The sequence below is a fragment of the Cervus canadensis genome, chromosome 7, assembly GCF_019320065.1.
Source record: "Cervus canadensis isolate Bull #8, Minnesota chromosome 7, ASM1932006v1, whole genome shotgun sequence".
In the NCBI taxonomy this organism is placed as follows: Eukaryota; Metazoa; Chordata; class Mammalia; order Artiodactyla; family Cervidae; genus Cervus; species Cervus canadensis.
The window spans coordinates 8676015-8702993 of NC_057392.1; the positions used below are offsets into that span (position 1 = coordinate 8676015).

Below are 26979 nucleotides of genomic sequence, written 5' to 3' on the forward strand. Positions count from 1 at the left end.
CAGGAACTAGAGAAAAGTAATTCCCAAACTGTTCCCTAATGAACATACAGCCTCTGTATTTTCATGTCTATCCTAAACTTGCCCTATTGAAACACAACAGGAAGAAGGGGTATGGGATAGAAATAAGGAAGAGGGATGTATGAGAGTAGGGAAATAAAAGATGTCTCCAGCATAAGGGGTTTTACTCAGGAAGTTGCAGGAATTTGGTTCAGAGCATAGTGATATGGAGGGCTAGAAATGTGAATCCTGGGAAAAGGATTCACTCTAAGATGGTCAGAGGTGTCCATCCCCCACAGAGACAGACAGTATGTACAGTGCATGACACAGAAGGTAAAACTATAGACTCTGGTTATGTCTTCTTCCATTCCAGGAGGAAGAATTCTTGAAAAGAGTTTCAGGGGTGGTTGAGGGTCTTTTCTTTCAGACCCTTCCCATGTCTATAGCATGTCTGAACTCAGCACAGTCTTTTGCAACAGAGTAACTCAGGAGGTTCCTAACTACTATTCCTCTTGGTACTCACACTCAAAAGAAATTCCTCAAAAAAAAAAGGGAACACATACCTGCTCTTTGACTTCAATGTTATGCTCCCCTTCCAAAATAAGGGTGACGGCTTGCATAATTTGCTTTCCATGAGTACTCATTATTTTATCTATGTGCTGCAAAACAATGGGAAATCCACAATTACCATCTGGAGAACAAAGAAAAAGACAATAGGAAAGAACAGAAGGCTTCCAAAAGTTAAAAGAATACAGTGCACTACACATCTGCTTCAAAGAGAACACCATGAGTATAGGACCAGAGGCCACAGAACCGTGTTTATAAGTATGTTGTTGCTGTTCAGTCATCAAGTTGTGTCCAACTCTTTGCAACCTCATGGACTGCAGCATGCCAGGCTGCTCTGTCCTCCACTATCTCCCAGAGTTTGCTCAAATTCAAGTCAATTTACTGCATGCTGCCGATATATTGTGGGGTTTTTTTTTTAATTAAAAAAAAAAATTGAAGGTTTGTGGTAACCATGTGGAGCAAGTCTATCGGTGCCATTTTCCCAACAGCATTATTTTTTAATTAGGGCATGTTAACAATATATTTTCTTCTTAAGACATAATGCTTATTACATGCTTAACAGACTGTAGTGCAGTGTAAATGTAACTTTTATATGCACTGGGAAATCAAAAAAAAATTCTTCTGACTTGTTTTATTGCAGTGGTCTGGAAACCAAAACCAGCACTATCTCCAAGGTGTGCCTGTATTATGTTGTGAAGCTGTATTTTGCCTTCAATTTTTTGCTGTTGATGACTTCGAGATGAAGATAGCAGAGACTTGGCCTGACAGAATATAGAACTGCGATCACTGAAGATTCTTGAGCCCAAAGATACTAAATAGAAAAGAAGCTAAAAAATGGATGAGGGAGGGGGAGAAGCCAGGGACCTGGAAAATATGGTGTAGATTTACTAATGCTCTTTTGGGGCACAAATGTACAGAAAGGACTCAGGACACAAGTGATGCACACCGAAGGGAACCACCCATGTTTCTTTATTTGCCTGAAGGCCACTGACCCTGCTGCTTAGGGAACATTATAGAGAACAGTAAGAAAGACCCCACAACAAGGCTCAGCCTCTCCGGCTCTGACACATGCCCACTGCTCTCTATGCTGACACCTCTAGAGGTCAGTCCAGTCAATGTGGGCAAGGAGATGGCACTGGGGAGTCTCTCAAGGGACAGCAGCTCAGGCCCCAGAGATAAGTGATTTAGGCAGATGAGAAAACCCATTCTGGCCGGCAAACCAAGTCAGAATAAAGCAACAAAGGCAGGCTCCCATCCAGCACGTAGGACCAAGAGGGAGACAGGACAGGCAGTGCAGGATTGGAAGCCACACGGTGAAGCAGCTCCAGAATACCTAGGAAGGTGACAGGTCTAAATATCAACTCCTGGCCTCTCTGGCAAGGGGCAATCCTTGGATCATAACTTCTGGGCAGATGCTGATGGGAGCAGAGAGTCAGGGCAGTGCTCTGTAATGTATATGCCAGGCTAGTTAATCTGGAAACTGGGGTGATTTTACTTACAGGGCGAGTAGAGAGTAGGTTTCTAAGAAGTCCCAATGTCTTCATCAGCACATTCAAGTCTGAATCTGATAATAACCTGAAGAGCTGTTCAGTACTCAAGCTTCGCAAAATATCTGCTTTTATTTTTTGTTCAGCCTGAAATGCCATATTCTGGAAAGATTAAAGAAGTTTCAAGAATCACGTCTACATTTGCTTTATTAAATTATATTTTAATAGTAATTCTCATAATTTTCGAAGTATAAACAGAATCTGCAGAACATCCTTAAGGATAAGCCACATTATTTTTCTAATTCCTGTTAATCACATATAATTCTGTCTGTCAAGAGAAAAGTTAACTGTCACTCCTATACATACTCCTCAGTGAGAAATACAACCACTTTCTGACATGGCATTTTCATGTCTTAAGATTTCTCAAATAAATAACAAAATCTACTATTTTAATTTTTAAAATTTCATTTATTTAGTTCAATTTATTTAAAGTACAAAAACAACAACAACAACAACAGTTCACCCATTTCTCCCATCCCCAGCCTCACCTCTGGAACCACCAATCTGTTCTCTGTATCTATGAGCTTGGTTATTATTTTCGAGAATACCCTTCCGGCTATCAAGTTGCTTTCTGTGCACTTCAATAACAAAATGACTTCTAACAACTATACTGTGACAAGTACTTTGAGAAGGACTTAAAGCTACTCCTCTATTATGCATGAAAATAAACACTGGGTTTTGTTAACTTTACTGGCACAAACTACCTACTGCATTCACAGTTCTCTGTTAGTGCTGTTACGGTTGGCCATACCATGCAGGAGGTTCTCGGGGGTGGAGATGTACCCAAGACCAGCAGCCCCAGATGACCAGGAGCTATTTTGATCCTTTTTCTCCTTTCTGGACATATTATAGCTTACCCTAGCTTAACGTGAAACTATAACAACATGTCTGAAGGGGGAAAAAAAAAAAAAAAGGCAAATTCCAAATAATTCATAAATCAACTTCTGGTTTAAAAATCTCTTGTAAACTGCAGACTTACTATAATGTAGTTATTGCCCTCCAGGAACTTTTTGAAATTAAGGATCTAAGACATATGAAAGATGAAATTCCAAATACAGGCAACATGTCAGAGCAAAAAGAGTACTGGGTTCGGTGTCAAGAAACCCAGGCCAAAGAGAATTCCAAGGTTTTATATTCTGTGAACGAGAACATAATAGCTGGTAATAAGGAGATTGATGAGAATAAGACAGTTAATATGAATTTGAAGACTGGGGTAAGTTTAGTTTTCAGCATTAAAACCGTACTTGTTACAGAGCCCTCAAATGAAGTCCCATTAGCCACTGAAGTGACGACCTGGGAAACAGGGAACAATCCTTTCTGGATGTGAACATTCCAAAGCAACCTCTTCTGTGAGGGGAGCTGAAACCATGAGAGTAGATGGAGCCCCTGAAACTACAGTGTAAAGGAAAGTGGGAACTGGGAAATGAAACTTGGGGGAACGTCTCCTGAGAAAAGCTTGAAAAGGAGGTTGAGTACAAAGTGAGGGGGAAAAAAATTCCTGGGAAAGAGTTTCAAGAAAGAGAAGTCCAAAAGCTGTTAAGAAGAAAAATAATTGAATCTGATACACTCAGTGCTTTCCTGAAAGATGATTATTTCCATTCCAAAATTTGGGTGAAAAGACAGCAGACACAGCACAGTACCAGAGGATGAACACGGGCCGGGGACAGGCCCAGAACCCATTTCTAGCATGTATTAGCTGTGAGGCCTTAGATGATTCGTTTACCCTCTAAATTCCATTTTCCCAATTGAAGGTGGATCTATACCAATACAATGTAAAATAAAAATTACAGATAGCAAGTATAAACTCTTAGCTTAGTTTCTGGAATACTGGATTGAATTATAACTGCTATAATTATGTTTAAAAAATTCATGTAGAATTATGCTTTACTTTCAATTTCAATATTTTATTTTAAAAAATTTTTAAGGAAAAACGGTTTTCTGGCTTCATAGTTACATAGTTTTAGAATTCAGATTATTACAAGTTATTCACTAGAAACTGCTATGAAATTATCGAGCATGTATACCCTAACTCTGTTACCTTGGGCAAGTTGTTCAACCACTCTGTGCTTAGTTTTATCATCTGTAAAATACGTATTCTCTAGCTTACTTCACCAAGACGTTTTAAAGGAGACACAAAACCACCCTGTAAAGTACGTAGCTCTACACAGGTATCAATGAGTTCATGATGAGGAAAACTTTTTCCCCAAAATTCTACTTTTCTTAATAAATAGGAGAACCAAGGAACACAGTGGCCAAGCAACTTGCTTATATTCGAATCTGAAAGGTGAATGAAATCTTTTAGGTCCCAAGTCTTTAGAAAACTGAGCCAAAACAGTTAAGATTTTTAAAAAAGAAAATTTCAGACATTTCAAATAACACATTCTTCAGTTTTAACTTCAGTAACTGCTTTCTCCTCTTTGTGAAACATACCATTAAAGCCCAAATTCCATTCACTCGTAAAGCAGGATTTTCACTTTGGGTTAGTCCACAAAGTAGTTCTACAGCTCCTGACTCTAAAATTGGCTGTGATTGGAAAGGAGAAAAAACAGTTTTAAAGTCAGGTTTGTAAATGAAGTGTATATAATACACACAGCCTGGCACTCTGCCTATGATTTCTTTCCTCCTCTTACCAATTCCAAGCAACCTTCACAAGGCAGGGAGCTAGATGGCCACAAAAATCACTTTGAGAAGGGCAAGTGTAGGGACAATGACTCTCTCACAGATCCAAAAGCCAAAGTAAAGCCTGTTGTCTTTTCCCCTGTAGTCCTGAAAGACTCAGGAGATATCCTACTCCTGTGTACATTCACTCCTGCCCTTATGATCCGTTACCCAGTCCCACACTCTCCCCACGCTCCCGAGACAGCCACTCCCCGCTCTGTGCAGCATGCGTCCCAGTGTTCTCCACAAACTGTGACTATGACGTGACATGGCTGGTTTAGAACAGAACTAACTTCCTTCCAAACTGCTACTCTTATTCATCAATGTGCTGCAGAATTCAGCTTCTGAAACTACTTTCGGGACTACCTATCAATCATACAAGCAAAATAGTCTTGTACTTTTATAGTCAAGTACAGGTATAAATATTTAGCCAAATATCTTAGGTATTAAATGTGATACCTAAAATAGCATGTATTAGTCTGGCAATTTGCTTTATTTATGATACTTGGCTGAAAATAGGTTTTGATAGTTTCTAAAAAATTCAAACCTTAGAGGACTGATTTACCATCACCAACGAATGCTTAAAAGGTCTATTTTTGAAGTGGGTTCTAGAAATGTCTTAAGCAATTCAGACTTGCATACTAAGACAAAGGTCAGTGCCTTTCAAGATGACATTTTTGAAGAAAGATAAACTTTACTAGTACAAACTGTACAGTTTTAAAAAACTTTTTATTTTAAAATAAGTTTAAACTTATAAAGTAGCAAGACCAATTTAAGGAACTTCCATATATTCTTTTCCCAGACTCACCTATCTTTAACATGTTGCCATATTTGTTTTATCATTATATCTCACATTCTATACACCCATATCCACATTATTTATCCTTTTTCTGAACCATTTAAAAGTAGAATGAAAACATCATGCCACTTTACCCTGAATACCTCAATGAGTATGTCCTAAGAACAAGGATATTCTCTTAGATAACCATAGAACAGTTACCAAATTCAAAGAAACTGACAGTAAAACAGTACCTTTATTGAAACTATAGTCCATATTCCAATTGTGTCAACTAGCCCAATTAATGCTTATACCATTTCCTTCCCTTCCAATTAAGAATCCAGTTTATTTTTAATACTAAAAAATCAATCATATTAATGACTCTACCCCAGAGCCCATCTACCTTCCTTTCTAGCTAGACCCTAAATATTCTGAAGGTAGCTGTTCAGGATGATTAAAAGTGTCACACTGACTGCAACCACATCATCCTCAGCAGAGACAGGCGCTCTGGTGTCCTATCCTGCCTCTCCTTCCTTCAGAACAACTACCAGTCTCTCCCACTTTGTCCTAAGATTTCTACTTGCTGAATGATGGTCTCTGAACCGCCACCTCATTACTAACGTCTTCCTAAATACCAGTCCAAAGCTTGAAGTATTACAGTGCAGGAAAGAAATTCACCAAAATGGGACACTAAATGCACTTAATAACGGATGGTGTCCAAACCTAGTTCATGATTAGACAGACCAGAGATATTGCAACACTGTAAAACTAATTCTATCAGGTAACCTCTTCCCTTTATTAAAGCTGATTTCCACTTTTTATTTCCATTGTCTCTACCATAAAAACAATGCATGCACAAACAATTTATAAAATGCATATAAGGGGGGAAAAAATCCCAAGTGTAAACCCTCCCTAAGTAAGTACCATTAACATTAAAAAGATTACTTTTCAAAATAAAGCTTTAAAAAAAAAAAGATTTTACTTTCCAGTGCCAGCAGTTATCCCCTTACAATGGTATGTAATCTTGGTTTACAAACTTGGGTCTTAATTTATTCTTTAATAAATATAATTTGAAAATAGTCTATGACTTGTGTAATTATTTTCTACATTTACAATTTTAGACAGTTCAGATTGACTATAAGCTATAATATCTTTAAAATAAACTGTATATGCCAGGCAGAGAAGGGATAACAGGGAATGACAACTATATTTTAAAATTAATTTAATCCCCCCTCAACATCCAACATCCAAACAATTCAGAAGTAGTTTTAAACCCCAATCCTCAAATTTTAATGTCAACTACTGTGAAAATTATTTAACTAAGCTCGATACTGGGCAGAAGTCATCTAGGAAGAGAAAATCAACACTAACCTCTTTGCTTGGAGAAAATTCAAGAAGAAGATTACATAGCATGGATGATGCTACTACTAGGATTTCATCTGGTGCATTTTGTAACACCTACGGAATTAAAAAAAAAGGATACTATTAATAGTTTGCAATCATGCAGGTGAGATCATTAGAATAAATGAGAACAAAAACAATTTATTTTTTAATCTGATTTCTCATCTTGGAGAGAGAGGAAAGATCCACTTGACACTGACTGAGTGAGACTTTGCCTAGTGCTATCATCATGACTGACTGAGGCCCTCAGGTCTGTCTTGCTGGAGAACTACAGCTCACCGCTACACGGAAAAGGAGACAGACACGAGTCAGGGATGGGGTGCTCTATGTAAAAAGTTTGAAGGCCAGAGAACTGCAATGAGGCAAGTTAACCCAACTGATTCTACCACATCAGGCACTTATGAAACCACAGAACTGCCCGAGGGCCTGAACCTTTCCATTGCTTTTGGAAGGACCTGTCTGAACAGCAATGTTGATGGATCAAACTATGACACAGGAAGAGCAAGGTGAAGGACTGGTCCTCAGGACTGGAGTCACGTAGTCCTGGCTCCAACCGTCACTTCTCCAGTTACCAGACGTGTGAACTTAAGCACATTTCCTAACCTCTCTGAGACCTCACGTTGAAGAAAACAACACTTCCTGGATGGGAATATTTAAGATTAAATGTCATTTGCTGAACAATAAGGGAAGTGGCATAGCATGGAAATGAGAACGCAGAATGCCTGAGTGCAAATTTCAGTTCAATTACTTAATAAGTTTATGAATTCCTTGCCTGTAAAATGGGATAATAACAGAGTCTGCTTCAGGGATTTGTATGAAAATTAATATATAAAAGGATTTTAGAGCAGTAACTATCACACAGTAATGGCTATACATAAGTAAGGTTTAAAAAAGGTAACCCCTTGCCATAATTGCTATCAGGCACATATCAGACTCATACAAGTTATACAGCAAACTATCACGGACTCTTGCTGAACTCAGAGAAGACAACACAGCATGATGACAAAGGTTAATTGCCATTAGCTATTATCAGAACCCCTTCCTTCTAGATTCAAAGAGAGAAGGCTTCATAAGCACCACTTCAAAGAAATCCTTTGCACCTGGAATCAGACCAGGATCAGGCTTATGACCCCAAAAGGAATCCTAGGAGTTCTAGTTACACAAAATGGAAATGGATCATTAAAAAAAAAAAATTCAGAGAGTTAAATGATTATCTGCTCTCTGCAGCTAAATCAAGTCTGAAGTTCCCATGTTAAGAACAAGCAAGAATTACAAAATCAAAGCAATTCTCCTAAAACACTGTGTTTTAAACTCTCCTGTGAATTGTTAGCTGGGTGATAAAGATCAAATCTCATGTACTTTGCTGGCCAATCTCTGTGTTCGCCATAATCTACTCTAAGACCCTGTTCACCCTTCCCTTCCCTTGTCATGTCCTTCCTACATCTCTATCCATGCTTTAAGGTCATCTTATTCCAGAAGCCTTCCTGAAACCCTTTCAAAAAGAAGTCATTCTATCTTCCTGAGTATCCACTGCTACTGTCTGTGACCTTTCTTAGGGCCCGTATTACCGTCCACTACTCAAATTCCCTGGCACTCTCCTTTCCTACTTACAAACTAAAGTGTTTTGAAAGAATAATCTATAATAATATCTATAGTTTAATTTATCCAGGCCTAAGAGGCACTGCACAAAGTAGGTACTCAAAGAATGCTTATGAATTAAGAGAAATAATGATTTTCCAAAATTATACTACTTAGAATCATTGGTTGAAATAAGTGAGCACCAAACAAGGCTTTAAAAAGTTGCTTTGTTTCTGGTCTATGTGTTCAGGAATTTACAATAATATGAATGCAGGGTAGTGTATTTTAGGAAGAGGGGACATTCTGTGTCTTGTTAAGAAAAAAAATGACTTTCAAAATGTGTATTTTTTTAAAAAGAACCATTAATAAATAGTTACTACTAGTTTTACAAAGTTGCTTTACTTTTATGATTCATTTTAAAAAATACTATTTGTTTTACAGAAATTCATGTGCTTTTACCAAGTTTTATTCTCAAATTAGATAACACTAAATGATAAAACAGAAGAGATGCTAGAAAAATTCAAGAAATTCTTGAAAGCATTTACTCAGTACAGTATCAGATATAACACATGAAATTTAGAGGCTGACATCCAACAATGACCAAACAGAATTTCACCAAAACAAGAACAAAAAATAATCCACAAATGAAAGTTTTAGTTAAAATTGAATGCCTACTCTCCTATAGCTGGCTAATCAACACGTAAAAACACAGACAAGAAAAAGGAGGAAAAGAATCAATAGACATGCAAGCAATCTCTGAACTAAGAAAAACCTAAAAGTACCTGAAATAAATCACTCATTTACTTTCAGGCTTTTAATACTACACATTAAATGTGCAACACAGTAATAATTTGATGGTAATTACACCCACATGTACCCAAGTGCACAAATCCTTTTGGACTGCTCACCCAACTTGTGCCCAGGCAGAACTAGTCAGAAACCACATGTTGCTCCATTTCTGATTCATATGATAGAGGGGTACTGAGCTAAGCAATCAGAAAATGGCTCCAGAGAAAATATCTGGAAGTTATTTTGGGAAATAGGAAAGAACTTAAAAAAAATCTTGAATGGACAGAATCAATAAACTAAGATTAAGTTGCTACAAAAAAGGTGCAATCTAAGAACAAGAAAGAGTGGCAACAGGAAAACCCCTTTCCTGGGGACAGCACTGGTCCTACCCTTCCAGCTGGTGCCCACCGTGCGCCCTCCACCACCCTCACACACCATGTGTAATGCTCCTGCTCTTCAGGCTGTTCCTCTCGAGGAAATCCTCCTGCCTTCCTTCTGCCTTCAAAGTCACTTTATAATCTGACAGAAGCCTCCCCCAACTATTCTGACTAAGTCTACCACACAGAAGGCTCTACTGTAACCGAGGCTTTAAGCTGAGGGCAAGAGCTCTGGAGTACAAATTTTTGGTTGACTTACTGTGCCCAGAGGCTTTCACAGTAGGTGCTAAAAAGCAAAACAAAAAGCCAAAAACTTAGACCAAAAAAATCCGCAGATCAAACGCAAAGTATACAGTTGTTTTAAGAAAAAAAGAAAAAAGATACTGAGACCACAGTGACCTGTGGTTCTGTAATGTATGAGAGATAACATTATTAGCAGAAACCTGATGCATATTCTAAGTCTCAATTCAGATAATTCTTTGACCTAAACCATCCTTTTTTGTGTGTGTACCCTCAAAGCAAAGACCTTTAGTTCTCAACAAAGAAGTCTTTCTGGAGTGGAGAGGCAGGAAGTATAAGAACTTTTAAAAAATATTAAGGGAGTGCCAAAAGACTAAGAACAGGTTATATCTGTAAATGGCTGATTCCTTTCTTTTTTATAACTAAAAATCACAAAGATGACTCTGGATATACGTCTAAAGTGTAATACTAGTCACAAAGGGAGATCAGATGAGTAACTGAAGTTTTATTTAATGGAAGAAAGCCAGCTGCCTACTTCCCTTGTCACACATGAGATGCTGACCTCAGAAACACAGTCCGCATGTTCTAAAGAGGCTTAGAACATCAGATCTGAGGAGATAAATGTTCACAACGCTTTAACATAAAAATCAGACACACTCCTAGATCAGGGAGAGCCGTCAGCTACCACGCCCACTAATGGCTCTGCAGGAACAGGTGTGGACTTGATGTTTTCTTACCTTCATTAAAGGTTTCCACACAGCATGATCCTGGAAACTGGTTCGAAGCTGCTGCACAGATCTAGATAAACTGTGCAAACATCTACAAAGAATAATCAAAATTAGCTTCACAAGAAGCCAAAACTTTTCCTTTTAAAACACACTGCTGGGCATTCCACAATTACTAATACACATTTCAAGTTTATCTACACACATCGTTAATTCAACTACTTCAGGACTTCATGGGCTTTTCAAGCTAACTTCTTTGTTAAATAGTGTTACACACTGTATGGATTCACCTGAGAATACTGTCAAGTAACATTTGGATTCTGTGCTTACTCGGTGAAGGTCCGGAAAGGAAACAGGTTAAACACATGGCAAAGGGTTTTTATTCAGGCCATTTAAAGCTCATACCTGACGGCAGCTAACCGCACCTTGACACTAGACTCAGACAAGCCAGTCACAATTCGGTCCATCATATTTTCAGTCTCAATGATCTGGAGAAAAAGGTTAATGCTGCATAAATAACAACACGAAGATGACAAATTTCACCGCTTGTAAATGCAAGTATGTTAATGTCCATTTTACGTTTAATGTTGTTTTTAGCAAGAGTTTTGGCCTCTGGAACAATCACTTTGCAGCGGGGGCAGACAGCTGATCAGAAAGGTGGGACTACCCCACCAAGGAACTGCCAGGCAGAATGGTAGGCGTAAGGGGCAGATTATGTTTTCTTTATTTTTAAAGACACTTAAAACAATAATTACATGTGAAAAATATTGTGATGGTGTTGCATAAATAGTTTTGAGAAAAAGCAAGATATAACTGAACTACCATTGGGCAGGTTCCTGCCAGAGTGAGTTTCTCGAAAAATCATAGTCCACACTCAGTCTTTAAGAAATCTGTGGGTTTTTGACAGAGCCACCCTGTGGCCACTCTCTTACCAAGCAAACTGAAACTAAGCTAAATATTTAGAAAAGTAATCTTTGCCAACTTTCATTGTAACACCAAGTCCTGCTACTTGTAATCATTACAGTCATGAAGCTTTATTATTTTTTAAATTTAGAAAAAAGACAGCCTATGATTTTCCATCAAGGAACAATGTAGAGGCACAAAATAGTATGTGGAAGAAATTAATTTGTGTGGTCCTGTGGAAAAAGAGCATATTAGAAAAAGAGCTAATGCAATCACAACACAAATATTAACAAAAACAACTAATATTTGTTGAGCACTTCTATGCGGCAGGCATTGTGCTAATAAGTATGTTACATGCTGAGAATTTAGCCTTTTGTAGGCATTATTATTCCCCATCAGCAGCACATTAGGAGACTGAGGAGTCTAGATAATTCAGAGTTTGCCTAGGATCACGGAGCTGAGACAGGAGTCCAGGCATCAGACTCTGGAGTCCTCAGGCGCAGCCACACTTGTAATGCTGCCGTGGTTAGAGAAGGGGCAGGTCTGTGCTCATCAGGCAGCTCCCAGTGCGGGCAAGACAGCTGGGTCATTATTTTCACCCAGGAGAACACCTGGTTGGGGAAACATGTACAAAGATCACCTGTGGAGTTTAACAAATTCCCAGGCCAATTAAATCAGATTCTCTGTGCTGGGCCAGGCACCCGTATGTTTTTAAAAAGCTCCTCAGTTAGAGTCCAGTGTGCAGTGAGGTTGAGGGTCACTGACCCAGACTAAAATGAGAGGCGTTAGAAGCCTGACCTCAGAACAGGAGAGGATGGGAAATCTCAGAATGTTCAAGCCAAACGGGAAGAGAAGAAAACAGAATTGAAATGAACGGTGCCTGGGAGAGAGACCATCAACTATTAAAAACAGGCAACCACACTGCAGTCATAGGGCAGGAGGAATGCTCACTTAAAAAAGAAAAACGGGGAAAAAAAAGTAATGATTTGCCGGTTCCAAAGTGGTTGATGAAAACTTACATGTTGATCTATTTCTCACCCTAGACCAAACCTCATCTCATCCTTACCTTTGTGCACATCCACCCTCTGTCCTCACTGTCATCTCCAGCCCCTGAACACCACCCTTCTCAATGTCTACTGATCAACCTGACCCTCATATATCTTCTCTTTGACCTGGATGTCATGCTCAGATACTCCATATAGTAGACTCCTTTCCACTGTCCTCCCACCACTCAGTCCTGCTTCAGATCCCAAAATGCTGACTATTTACAATAGCTAGGACATGGAAGCAACCTAGATGTTCACAGAAAGATGAATGGATAAAGAAGATATGGTACATATATACAATGGAATATTACTCAGCCATAAAAAGGAATACATCTGAGTCTGTGGTAGTGCGGTGGATGAACCTAGAGCCTGTTATACAGACTGAAGTAAATCAGAAAGACAAAACCAAATATTGTATATTAACACATAATATGGAATCTAGAAAAATGGTACTGATGAAAACTATTCGCAGGGAAGCAACGGAGATGCAGATGTAGAGAACAGACTTGCGGACCCAGCGAGGAAAGGAGTGGGTGGGATGAATGGGAAAAGTAACATTGACATGTATGTTCTATTATGTGTAAAACAGATAATGAGTGGGAAGCTGTTGCATAGCACAGGGACCCCAGTCTGGCACTATGTGATGACTGAGAGGGGGAATGCGGGGAGGAGAGAGAGGCTCAGGAGGGAGGCGACTTATGCATGGCCGATTCTTGTTGTTGTATGGCAGAAACCAATACAACATTGTAAAGCAATTTTCCTCCAATTTAAAAAAACAAAAAACAAAACCCTGCTGATATTAGAATAGAAAAACCACCAACCCTGCCTGCCTGGTCCCAGGGCATGCCACCCTGCTCACTGTGGGCCCACGAGCCTTGCACTCCACTGCAGGAGACACCATTTTTCTCATGATGTTTATCTCCTCCTTCTAGGGCTTCTTATCTCCCTCACACTCTCAGTCCCTCTGCGCTCACCTCATTCTCCAGGGATATTGCTTTCTTTTTGGGACACAAGTTGCCTCAACTTCCCTCTTCTCATTAACATGTCTCCATACTTTTCTTCACTCCTGTTGAGGCTGGGTACTTCCAGCTCAAAGCCCTTCTTGCTTCTCCACTCCTCTTCTTGAATCTTTACTCTGCCCTACCCCATTGAGTCCTCTTCCTCAGTCTGCCCCACTTCCCATTCCCACTTCTATTTAAAAGACATAAGTGCCCAAACTTTAGACCTTTCACCCCTTCCCTTCCTTAAATGGACATGCATTCCAAAGCTCGGTTCATCCTCACTCTACATAAATGAAAAGGTTGTGACTTTGAAATCAGCTCGCTATGGATACTTCTTTTTCCCGAACTCTAGCTTCATATTCCCAACTGCCTGCTCAATGCAAACTTAAGTTCCATGAAGTCTAACCCATTATGTCCCATGCTGAGTTTATCTTCCCTCCTAAATGTGCTCTTTCTCCATGTCTGTCTGTCTGTCACTCTGTTAAGGGTGTTACTATTCTCCCGATCACCCAGGCACTACATTTGTTAATTCTGACTCCATCTCTTACTGAACACCCAATCAAGTGATTTTGCACTCTACACCTTTTATTCATTCTCTTACTAATCTCACTTCAATAAACTTGTTAGGACCTTATTACTATTTCTTTGGGATTACAGTCTTTCCCAAGTTATCTAATCTTCTGTGCTACAGCAACTGTCAAAGACTGCTTGACTGACAGGTTTCTTCAATCAAGCACTAGCCATTGTTCTTGAGAAAGGCAAGGCCAAACCAGGACCTTCGGCACGGGAAGGAAATTAAAAGTTGGGGCAAAAGTCTCGAGCACTGAGTAGCTAGATGCAGAAGTCTGAAAGCTCCTTCTCCATGACTTGGGAAATAATTCCTACTTAAGAATAAGAAGGGTATGACAAAACCCACTGAAATGTTGTGAAGTAATTAGCCTCCAACTAATAAAAAAAAAAAAAAGAATAAGAAGGGATAGCTTAGGAGAAGCAGTTCCCTGTATTCAGTGTAATCACATTACCAGAAAATAAAGTGTTGAGGGCTAGGGAAGGCACAGGGGCAGGGACACCTGATTAAGCTCCAAGAACTGAGAAATACTATTAGACTGGCTCTGGTGCTTAAGAAACCTGGGCACAGTAAATACAGACTTGTGAGAGGCTCCTGGACAACATTTACCAGCCGCATCCCACCAAAGATGTAAATCTGCCAAGGCACAGGACAGGTGTAGCAATCATGTAGACATACAGATCCATTCCTGCGTCTGAGCAACTTGCTTGACCTCTCTGGGCCTTCAGTAAAACAAGGGGATGCAGCAATAATTATCTTACCTCCAATTCTTTGCAGTCAGGGAAATAAAAATCATGTAAGTCTGCCTGGGCAAAACTGCCGTGATGTTCAGAAATGACACGGGGAGCCAGGTTGGTTAGAAGAGACTGGAGATAGCACAGGACAGGGGGACAAAATCAGGGAGCAGGCAACGAAGGGCAAACAGGACACAGCTCCTATTTACATGCCCACATTTACCTATTCAGCAAATCTGTGTGCCCCCTGAGTGACAGGCATGGTTTTAAAACTTGAAGATACAGTGATGGGGGAGAGAGGGCCCTTGTTCCCAATAAACTTACAGTGTTGAATAAGCAAGTGCAATCAACTATTTAATGAGTGCTTTGGCACTTGAATCTACTTCAGTAAGAGCACTTTAGGAATGACAGAAGTCACGGGGCTAAGGCAAACAGAGTGAAATAAGTACAAAAGGTAAGTAGGAAAAACGCCCATTCAGGAATGGGAGTTCTATTATCAACTGGGAAGTGGACATTAATTCGAGAAGAAAATGTTCTGGCTCAGACCAGAGAACACTGGAGAACTGTGCTAGTGGTCAGTCAGTGAAACACAGAGTGGAGCTCTGAACTTTCTTTCAAGTTTCCTGGGGGGTGTGGTGGCTGACGCTTCAGGGATAGAGGGCAACTACAAGGTAGATGGAAAACCTCGCTCCTGATTTAGGATATAAAGTGGTAGAACTATCTGAAGTACATTTCCTTCAGACTATTGGTCATAGTCTATCAACATGTCTGCAGTAGGAAGCCCAGATTTCTAACTAAATTCATCATAGCGGAATCCTGCTAGGGTTCCAGAAAGCACACTACTTAAGTGTCTGATCTACCTTTTCCATTAAGGTATCAGTCGGGGAGCAAGTGGGTAAAAATGATGCAAAGTCAGAATGTGAATGAACCTAGATTTCAAACCCAAAAGAGTGCCCTGAGAGGCTACGTGAATGAGAAACAGGATCTAACTGCAACTGTAGCCTTGAGCGTACTGAGACATCTGTGCAGGGGTAAAAGGAGCACCGTGGTGAACACGCTGACCAAAACAAGGGTTAAAATGTGATTCAGTTCAGTTGCTCAGTCGCGTCCGACTCTGCGACCCCATGGACTGCAGCACACCAGGCCTCCCTATCCATCACCAACTCCTGGAGCTTGCTCAAACTCATGACCATTGAGTCAGTGATACCATACAACCATCTCAACCTCTGTCGTCTCCTTCTCCTCCCACCTTCAATCTTTCCCAGGATCAAGGTCTTTTCCAATGAGTCAGTTCTTCACATCAGGTGGCCCAAGTATTGGAGTTTCAACTTCAGCATCAGTCCTTCTAATGAATATTCACGACTCATTTCCTTTAGGATTGATGGGTTGGATTTCCTTGCTGTCCGAGGGACTCTCAAGAGCCTTCTCCAACACCACAGTTCAAAAGCAACAATTCTTCAGTGCTCAGCTTTCTTTATAGCCCAACTCTCATATCCATACATGATTACTGGAAAAACCATAGCTTTGACTAGATGGACCTTCGTTGGCAAAGTAATGTCTCTGCTTTAAAAAGCTATAGCTATATGCTGTCTAGGTTGGTCATAACTTTTCTTCCAAAGAGTAAGCGTCTTTTAATTTCACGGCTGCAGTCACCATCTGCAGTGATTTTGGAGCCCAAGAAAATAAAGTCTTTCACTGTTTCCATTGTGTCCCCATCTATTTGCCATGAAGTGATGGGACTGGATGCCATGATCTTTGTGTTTTGAATGTTGAGCTTTAAACTAGCTTTTTCACTCTCCTCTTTCACTTTCATCAAGAGGCTCTTTAATTCTTCTTCACTTTCTGCCATAAGGGTGGTGTCATCTGTGTATTTGAGGTTATTGATATTTCTCCCAGCAATCTTGATTCCAGCTTGGGCTTCATCCAGCCCAGTGTTTCACATGATGTACTCTGTGTATAAGTTAAATAAGCAGGGTGACAATATACAGCCTTGACGTACTCCTTTCCCAATTTGGAACCAGTCTGTTGTTACATGTCTGGGTCTAACTGTTGCTTCTCAGAGGTAGGAAAAAGTTTGGAATCAAATCCAGAGAAACAATTTTCAGGTCACCTTAGAAGGAGTTGGCAGTAGTCACTGCCATAGTAGCTCTCTGACCCACATGAAGGTCTAACAGAGCACTGGACAGGTTCTCAGATGTGGGGCTGGAAAGCCAAATACAATAAAACACATTCTCCAAGGTGTCTTTCAATGACCCTAGTACTGTGCTGTAGAGTTGATAATGATGGACAGCCAAGTCCTAGTCCCTGCAGAGGATCTTTAGGTCTTTCCAGGTATAAAAGCAATGCCAAGTGGGGTCTGAAGTTGTTTTGCCTCATGATTCTTGGAGATTCCTCACCATAGCTCAGCAAATATGCCCTGTGGCATAGCTTATTGAATCCGCTCTAAGACAGAGATACACAGACGTTGCGTCTGGCCAGGAGGAATATTAGTAAGGGACTGAATCCTCAGAATAGAGTCATCTCTCTTTCCCTGCTCTTCAAGGGGACTGGTTTGTACATTTAACTACAGAATTAAAGCATATAAAAAACGCTGTACCCTAAACTGACCACATTTGAGGTCAGTGGGCTAGGTTCTATGTACCCTCTGCTGGTGTCTTCATCACTACATGCTTTTGGTAAGCTTTCTGTCTCTGACACTGGAGCTCTTGTAGGGGCAGATGAACATCTACTGTAATAGCATGTGAGGCCCCTGTTTTGAGACAGGAGATCCCTATGGCCTGGGGGAGAGAAGGGGTCAGCCTAGAGGGTCATGGGGAAAATGTAGAGCCCAGGTTATCCTAAGGCAGAGGTACATGGCATACACGGGAATATCACCAAGTTAAAGGTGAAAGTGAAAGTCGCTCAGTCGTTTCAGACTCTTTGCAGCCCCATGTGGCCTTGGCTTAAAAGGGAATTCCCCAGCCCTCCATGAGCTCTAGTGGATCTATAACTTAGCTGTGGCCAAGTCATAAACCACCTCTTTTTCAGAAAACTGAAGAACTGAAGGGTCAGAGAGCTAAAAACAAAACAAAAACAAAACAAGCACAGCTACTCTTCCAGCAAGACCCAGGATGAAGCATTTTCCAAGTACTACAATCTTCAGAGTGGACTTTGAAATGTGATGAAACCAGATGAAGATGTGGAAATGGAAATCAGGCAGATTCTTAGTGGCGTCACCAAACTTCTTAGACAATTCAAAGCAGGTGGGCTCAGTTATTTATGCTAATGTGCACAATGGCCAGATAAACATAAGTTAATTCCAAATGGGCTTCTATGAAAGGTTCCTAGAAAGAGTTCCAACAGAGGGTAACAAAACAGAACTGTCCAGAAAGAGTGAAGACTTGGAATCAAACTTTTAAGTCAGAAGAGACTGCCATCTAAGATGATAAAGTATCAAATCTAGAAAGTCTAGTTAAAGCAGCAAGGACTAAGCAGTCAAGCAGACTGTAGCACAAGGAGGTCAGGGAGAAAGAGTAGGTCTGGCAAGGGAAAAGGATCTACAAGAGTCCTGAATCTGTTATGTCAACACTTCAGTCTCAAAGTGTCAGTCTCAGGGCACACACTTGGGCCTTCCTACTTGTGGCCACTTACATAAGGTCCAGCCCCTCATCTACATTATCTTTTTAAAAGATGAGCCCTGTGAACACAAGATCAGATGACAGTGCAGTTGACTGGCTTTGGAAACGAGGTAAAGGCTGGGAGGATGAAAAGGGGTTAAGAGATAACAAAGTAAACACTAGAATGAGTTAAGTACAGCCAGCTGATCTGGTAGATTGAGTAGTATTTGCAGCGGACTGGGGAGGGATCTATTCCTACAAGTAGAATATCAAACTGCTCCTAGGTTTTAGGATGTGAGCATACTGATTTTGCCACAGAATACTTAACTAAAGGATATGCTGCCATGCATATCACGGAAATGTTGAGCACTTAATATTTGTAACTCCTGAGTACATCCTCATGCCATTACTCCTTTATTAAAACAAAACAAACAAAACCCAGCAGTACATGGCCTGCCATGAATCAAGCAATGGTAGCTGCAGTGCCGGCTCTTAAACAGGTTCAACTGGAAACCTGACCCTCCTACTGCATTCTTCTGCATGGCATTAATGGCAGCAGACATAACTCTCTGAAAGAACTAAATCAATTTACGGCTGTTAATTTCTACTTGAATAATGTTCAAATCTACACAGGTTTTAGAAATAAACTCTACAAAGGTTTTAAAATCTACAGAGGTCTTAGAAATAAACTTCTTTATTGACAATGAGGTCTTCAAAGTTCAGAAAGATTAAGTCACTGATTCAGGTTCTCTAGGCAAATTTGGGGCAGAGCTGGCAAGTCAACTCCACCTGATTTTCTGACTTCTAGTTTGAGGTCCTTTCTGCTCACTGTGCTTAAGGATGAGATATTTGCTTAGCCTCAGTTATGAAGCTGAGGCCTGAGTTTGAAAATTAGAAATGAAGAGAACTTAAAAGTCTTCAGGGTTGTAGGAACTACAGATTACATATTGACATCCTAGGCCAATAAAGATTAGCAGATACTATACAAGGCAAGAGAGGGCACTGTTAATAAGCTAGACAAAGAAAACAGAAAAGGTCCAGTTCACAACACCTACATGAAAGAAAAATGACAAATCATTCAGCCTGGGTTGGGAGTATAAATGCCAAAGGTCAGAGAGGTTGCAAGTCAATGAAGAAAAGTTAAGAAAACACCGTGAAGAAACCATCAGAGTGAGTTCCACTGACTGTGAAATTCAATTCCCTTATAGTCTGATCTCCATTCTAGAATCAAGACCCAGCTTCAGCAGATACCAACCAAACAGACTAATACTCTACTGTACTCAGGCTGCAAGCCCCATGTGCTCTGGATGAGACCTGCAGGTTTTCCCCAACTACAGCCTATTCTGTCATATTTTTGCCACTGCTCCAATACAAGATTTTTTGACATTTTCCTCCAGCAAATATTTAAAGAATAAAGGGTAATTTTTACCAGAGACTTTTTTTTCTCTAAAAGATACACAGTTTCTCTAAAGACAGATTACTGATGAAAACATTATATCCTGGAGTCTCAGTAAACATTTTACAAGGCATTTCTTCCCTTCTCTCAGTCTTCCATTGCTCTTCATTTCCACATTCATACCAAACTTCTCTAACTCCACAATCTTGGGAGGCAGGGGGTTTGGGGAAATAGTATACGTCCTCTCAGCCACAGAAGCTGAAAAACCAAACATCATAAGAGTTGATCTGCAGGGCCTCCTTTTGGTCCTTTCTCTTGAAGACATTGAACTAAATTAACATCTAAGCTCTCCTGCAGGTCCAAGCCTGGGAACAGTATCACTGCTTTAGGAGTAGAGGACAAAGAGGAGGGGCTTCTTAGGGTGGGCCTTCTGTATTTCATTCTTGCTTTTAAGTCTCTTTAAGTGGCATTTTGTCATTTCTACCTCTGGACCTTTTTATCTTCTTAAAGTGAAAGTAGCTCAGTCATGTCCGACTCTTTGTGACCCCATGGATTGTAGCCCACAAGGTTCCAGTGTCCATGGAATTCTCCGGGCAAGAATACTGGAGTGGGTAGCTGTTTCATTCTCCAAGGGATCTTCCCAACCCAGGGACTGAACCCAGGTCTCCCACACTGCAGGCAGATTCTTTACCGTCTGAGCCACCAGTGAAGCCCAAGAATACTGGAATGGATAGCCTATCCCTTCTCCAGGGAATCTTCCCTACCGAGCAATTGAACCAGGATCTCCTGCATTGCAGGCAGATTCTTAACAGCTGGGAAACTTCATTTATGTTAAGTGTTTAAGAGAAACACTCAAAAGTTCTAAACTTTTCTATACTATAGAGAAAAAAATAGGAGAACTCTCTTGGCCCAAACTGCCCTTCTCTTGAAACCAAAAATATAAATACAGTGTGTGAGAAATACTTATAACATCTAAAAAGTGATCAACACTTCCTCAGTCAAAAACATATTTCTCTATACATGAGTTCAATTTTAAAAGTTCAACCACTAGCTTTATGGCAGAACAAAACCTAAACAGTTTCTGAGTTACACTTTTATTTTAGCATATAGACAAAACCATTATAAGTGACTATTCAAACAACAGAACTAGAAACTTCCCCTCCATCTCCTACTGTTTTTCCGGGGTCTGAATGATGTGCTGCCCCAAGAACCATGCAACACAATGGCTCGCTCAGCCCCTGCTCCTCAGAACAAAGCTGTGCACACAACAGTCTTAAATATCCTACAGGTTGGCTGGCTGACTTCTGATGTCCAGACATACACAATTTACTCAATAAATACAAGCATAGCTATCTATCAAGTACTGCGTTTATGGAGCTTACATTCAGGTTATGAACATTATAGCTTGATAAGAGATAACCACTAAAAGAAGATTTCAAAATGCTGCCTCAAGTTCAAATCTATTCCATAAGGAAGCTGTCTACAAAATAAAATTCTGAGGTGACATCATTAACTCTGGATGCTTCCTTTCCAGAATATTAATTTACAGTGTAGTCATATCAAGATAGTGGCCTTAGAAACTAACATCTTCAATGGATGCAGAAGGAAAACAGATATGGAGATCTTTCAGAACTTAGTATCTTAGAAGGGAAAGATGAGAATGCTTTTAAGTAAACTTCTTTATAATATATAAATGGACTTCAACTACAGCCTTATTTTAATCATATCTCAGTGGATCACAGCAAAACTGGCTTTCAATGTAGATGAGACTTTTTACACACACAAGAGGCACTAGAATTACTACACAGCAATTTAGTGTCTCATTCCTTAACTGCTTTAAATTGTAGGCTCCCACAAGCTACACACGAGTCTAGTGCTTCATTCTTGGTAATACAGGAGGAGGTTTATCATAAATGCCACATGAATAAATGGATGTGATTAATGCATCTCATTAGCCACTCTGTACCAAAAACTACGTGAGAGAAAAAACACATTTTCTGCATCTTATACTTTGCAACCACTTAATACAGATGATTAAGTTTTCTGAATTCATAGCACTTTTTTTTTCAGACTATCACACATCTCCCAGTGAAATTTCTTGCCATTTCAAAATTTGGCTTTAGTGGGTATTTAACTTTAGATGAGTAAAGTAATGAAGTGGTTAACAGCAAGGCTTTGGAGTGAGAGAGCCTGGAACACAATTTAGGGGCTACCATTTATTGGCTGGATGGTCTTGGTCAAACCACTTGTTTCCCGATCTGCAACAGCTTAACTTACAAGGTTGTATAAGGTTTAAGGGAGATAATCTGCTAATGCACCTTTATCAGCACAGTGCCCAGCACACAGTAAGTGCTCAATAAATGGTAGTTCTGCTAAGTTTGGTTTCCCAAACAGATTATCTCTTGATGTAAATGTCTGAATTACATAATTTTCACATGCCCCCATACCACCGTGCTGCAGTCCATGGTGTTGCAATGAGTCAGACACGACTGGGTGACTGAACACCACCACCTAACACAATGCTTCAAATGTAGTAAAGGCTAAACAGATATTTACTTAATAATGGAACTGGATGGATCTTAATTTTTCTCTTTGGCAAGGTGAAAAATCTTATTCTGACAACTTTGCTAATCAATACACAGAATCTAAGTTTCCTACCATAACCAAAAGCCGTAATTACCATCCAATTTGTCTGGGATCTGTCACATGCCAAAATCATTCAAACAAGGGAAACAGCATGTAGGACAGCATCCAGTGACAATGTTATACTGTCAACAGTTGACAACGCCTCTCTTTTAGGAAGTCAGACAACTGATCTCCAAGTCCCCCCCGCCTCTCCTCTGGTTTTGGTAGGGCCCCATTTCTTTCTACTGTCCGGTAAAAAAGGTGAATGAGAAATACAGTTTTTCATCAAACTGGTTTATGGGTGTTTCTATTTAGCGATGCAGTTTTAGCACACGGTGGGCAAAGTTTTTCTGCAAAGGGTCAAACAGTAAACTTTTAGGCTTTGTGGGCCATGTGATTGTGCAGAAGAGCCACAGGCAATGCATAAACAAATCAACATGGCTATATTCCAATAAAACTTGATAGATATTTCATCAATTATACCTCAATAAAGCTGAAAAAAGATACAGAGGAAGAAAAACTTTATGGACACAAATTAGAATTTAATTTACTTTTCATGTCAGGAAATATTACTCTTCTTTTGGTTTTCTTCTTCCAACCATTTAAAAATGCAAAAACCATTTTTAGCTCACAGGCTACAGAATTATTACACAGGTGATAAGTACCCACAGGATATAATTTGCCGACTCCTGTGCTAGCATCAATATAGGGAAGTGTGAAGCACTGAGTCTGGTTCTTCATCACAAACTCAATCTTCTCAAGGTCTGCTGCTGCTGCTGCTGCTAAGTCGCTTCAGTCGCGTCTGACTCTGTGCGACCCCATAGATGGCAGCCCATCGGGCTCCTCTGTCCTTGGGATTCTCCAGGCAAGAACACTGGAGTGGGTTGCCATTTCCTTCTCCATTCTCAAGGTCTACTTCTCCACAAATATTTTATCATCCTGAACAATTTATTCATTTCCAGATAGACCATTCTTGAAAATCCAACCAAGTCATTAATTTTAGCTCTACACAGACCACAATATAACATGGTCTTTAATATATATCATATTTTAGCCCATTTCTTGGTTTATTAGACATCTGTCTTAATTATAAACAACTAATGAAACAACCAGTCTGTACTTCTTATTTAAAAAAAGAACAAGAACTGTAAATCAATGATTTATGCAACTATAATACCACAAAAACAGTATAACTCTCAATTTTATGTCTCCATTTAATGACACTCTCTATAAGTTCATTACTTGATTGTATAAATACCTCTATTCTGTATATAGCATTTTTGCTCCCAGGTTTGCTTCTTTCAGTATGTTGAAGGCCAAGGGTCTTAATACTGTGGGCAAGTGGCAAAACCTGGTCCTGTCATGGTGAACTCTTTACAAATACTTACCATCATGAATCAATGTTGCAGAGTTCATTTAAAATTCTTTAGTAGATTAGCTTTCAGATGATAACTAACAATTTAACCACAGATTAAATCAAGTAATTCTGAATTCTGAATGAATTTGTTGTTATTCAGTAGCAGAACCAAGTCCTGAAGGGTGCTATTTCTGTGGTACCGTCGAAAACCTTCAAATGTTCAAGGCATTTGTTTCAACATGCAGACTAAGGCTTAGAAAGAATTCTCTGCATCTGCCTGATTTCATGGCAGAGACAAATACAGAATTTTGACAGTGTACGTTTTAGATAACCATTTAGAATTACTGAACTTCACAAAATATTTAAAAATATAAACTCATGGTACAATTATACTGTTATACAGAAGACCAATAATAAAGTCAAGCTACAACAAATGATTAAAAAAGTTCAAAGTGAAGTGCTTATTAAATTTTTGAGATATTTGAAAGATAGTAAGAAAAACTGGCCTAAATTTACAAATATACTTTAAAATCATATAACTACAAAAACACAGAAGATTTACATTTGTTCAAAATTTGAATATGTGCATTTGTGACATGGTTTCACAAGAATGATGACTCTTCGGAGAAATGACATCTATGGCAATCATAGACGGTAATAATTAATACTTAGATAAAGTTAGATAGAATTTGGCCTCCTTACTTTGCTCAAGACATCTACTACCTATGATTTTAACCAATTATTGATTTATATTGTGAATACTATTTCATTCCAAGAAAATCAAAAGTGTATGTGTGCTTCAGAGGGCATGGTATAGCAACAAGAAAGTCTTGAAAATTGAGTATTTTAAATATATTTTAAAATATCATTATAAGAGTAGGAAGACAACTTAGTAATAAAAGATAAACTAAGGAAAGAACCTATGCTTCTGAATTATAAATATTCTTTTTACTAAAACAAATAACTAGTAGTCTTAGAAATTTATAGCATAAAAGCAGTCTTCACTATAAACCTTTTTATTTATGCCTCAATATCATTCAATTTTTTCCCCTAATACACTTATAAATATATTTATCTTTAATCTTCCAATAAAATTATTCATGGAAGGTATTCTAACAAATGCTTCCATTTACTAAGCACCTACATGCCCCATGCTAGATATTTCAAATACATATCTCAAACTAAAATGTCCCTGCAGATAAAACTTCCTCTGCTAGGAAAAAGAGGGTATAAGACAAAGTCTCAATCTTCTTTACTTTCCTTTCCTCATTTTTCTCTGCCTATACTTCTCAAAAAAATTGTTCAGTTTATGAAGAAAATATATCTCACCCTTGGCTACCTTCTTCACATATGTTTTGTAAAAAGCACTGTGACTAGTCTTTTTCCCCTTGTAAAGAACAGAAAATTAAGATTTCATGTTTTTGATTCTTGAAGATAGAACAGGCATTTAGAAAACATCAAATTATTCATTTCCAAGTTGATTCAAGGATAGGTCCACTGATACCACCATGTCTACTTTAATTGGTTCCAGATAATTCTTTGAGCCCCTTGCAAATTCTTACTGGCATTTCCTTACTTTTCTCTGACTTACTAAGGTTTTAGTATAAATTCTGAATATTAAGGCTGTGTCTTTACTTCTCTTTATCACACCTGCTGTTTTCCCCCCTCTCTCCACCCATCTGACATTATTCATACAATGTAGGGCAGTTCAATCAATCTATGTAGAATTAAATAACTGACCTTCATTAATTATGATTTTCATAAAAATCTGATGTTCATTAATTGGGAATTATTTTATCCAGTTGTATGTCACTTTACAGACTAGGTTGATTTCTAAGAATTGGGCTAATTTCTAGAAACCAAATCATACTTTTATCCCTAGGGGAAAAAATTGTGCAGATTCATGTTTGTGAGTGCTATACATCTTTAAAAATCAGACATTTAGAAAGGAAAAAACTAAGAAATGGTAAAAATTATTTAAAAATTAAACAAGTACCATATCATAAAACATGTTCTCTTTGATCTGTATCAAAGTAAGCAGAAGACATGCCCTTGGAATTGTCTGCCTCTTGAAAATAGAAAATTTCTATATCCTCTCTATGCTAAGTATAGTGAAACCCCTTGCCTATATGATCAGATGTAGGTTTTCTCTATCTTAAATCTCCTCTCTTCACATACCTGTAGAATTGCTAGTAAAGTTATGAAAGTTCTTAATGCAGAGAGGCCCATTTATAATACAATTAACAGTGCTTAACAATGCAATTTTGCAATATGGTTCAATTATCTGCTTGTCTTTTTTTTTTTTTTTCCATTCATCCATTTATTCTTCAAATACTAGTTAAGTGTCAACTATGTACTCAATAGTATTGTAGATGCTGGGAATACAGTGAGGAACAAAATATTTAAAAAATCCCTGCCCTCGTGGGGCTTACAGTCTAGTTCCTCAAAGGGGGATCTCTAGCTAAAATAAAAGTATTCAAAATTCAAGAGGAAAGCTTTCTGAAAGGCTCCATTAGTCTGATATCTCAAAGGAGCAAAGGCTACAATAAGTACTACATTAACATTTGTAACGTGTTTTATTTTTATCAAAAATAAAAATAACATCTAGTTAAGTTTATTAATTTCCTTAAATTTTAATTTATTCATATTTAATATACTCCTAATTTTCCTCAATTTACACTTCCTAGCTGTTTCTGTTAAATTCTATAACCTCTTTGAAGAAAGTAAGAGAGACAATCCTTTTAAATTTCCAACCTAATTGATGATCAATAGGTACCAATCAAGAGATGGTCTTCAAAAAAGCAATTCTTTGTTATAAAACAATGGACTCCACAATTATGGGACTGTTTGCCACTGCTGCTTCTGCATGACTTAACCAACTGACTGGGGTTTTGATAGGGATACCAGTACTTGAAATAATTTGTTCTTTTCCTAACTTCTTTGTTACCATCTCATTAACTGAACTTATACTTCTTAGACAGCATTACTATGTGGTAAAGGTTATCATTAGAAACTAGACTTTCCCCATGGCAAAGATTACCTGGCATTTTACTTAATTTTCACCTGGCACAGTTGTCAGTGCAGGCACTGATAATG

At 38.9% G+C, this 26979-nt stretch overlaps 1 protein-coding gene across 7 annotated transcripts in view; it reads right to left on the reverse strand.

Moving 5' to 3' along the window:
- ARMC8 (armadillo repeat containing 8) overlaps positions 1-26979 on the reverse strand; it is a 103772-nt gene that overhangs the window by 15856 nt on the left and 60937 nt on the right. For all 7 annotated transcript variants that reach the window (XM_043474307.1, XM_043474301.1, XM_043474304.1 and 4 more), the window contains 6 exons: positions 11063-11145; positions 10670-10751; positions 6919-7005; positions 4542-4634; positions 2064-2213; positions 561-656 (listed from right to left, as the gene is read on the reverse strand). In XM_043474307.1, the coding sequence (XP_043330242.1) occupies positions 561-656; positions 2064-2213; positions 4542-4634; positions 6919-7005; positions 10670-10751; positions 11063-11145 (591 nt within the window). The remainder of the gene's footprint in view (positions 1-560; positions 657-2063; positions 2214-4541; positions 4635-6918; positions 7006-10669; positions 10752-11062; positions 11146-26979) is intronic.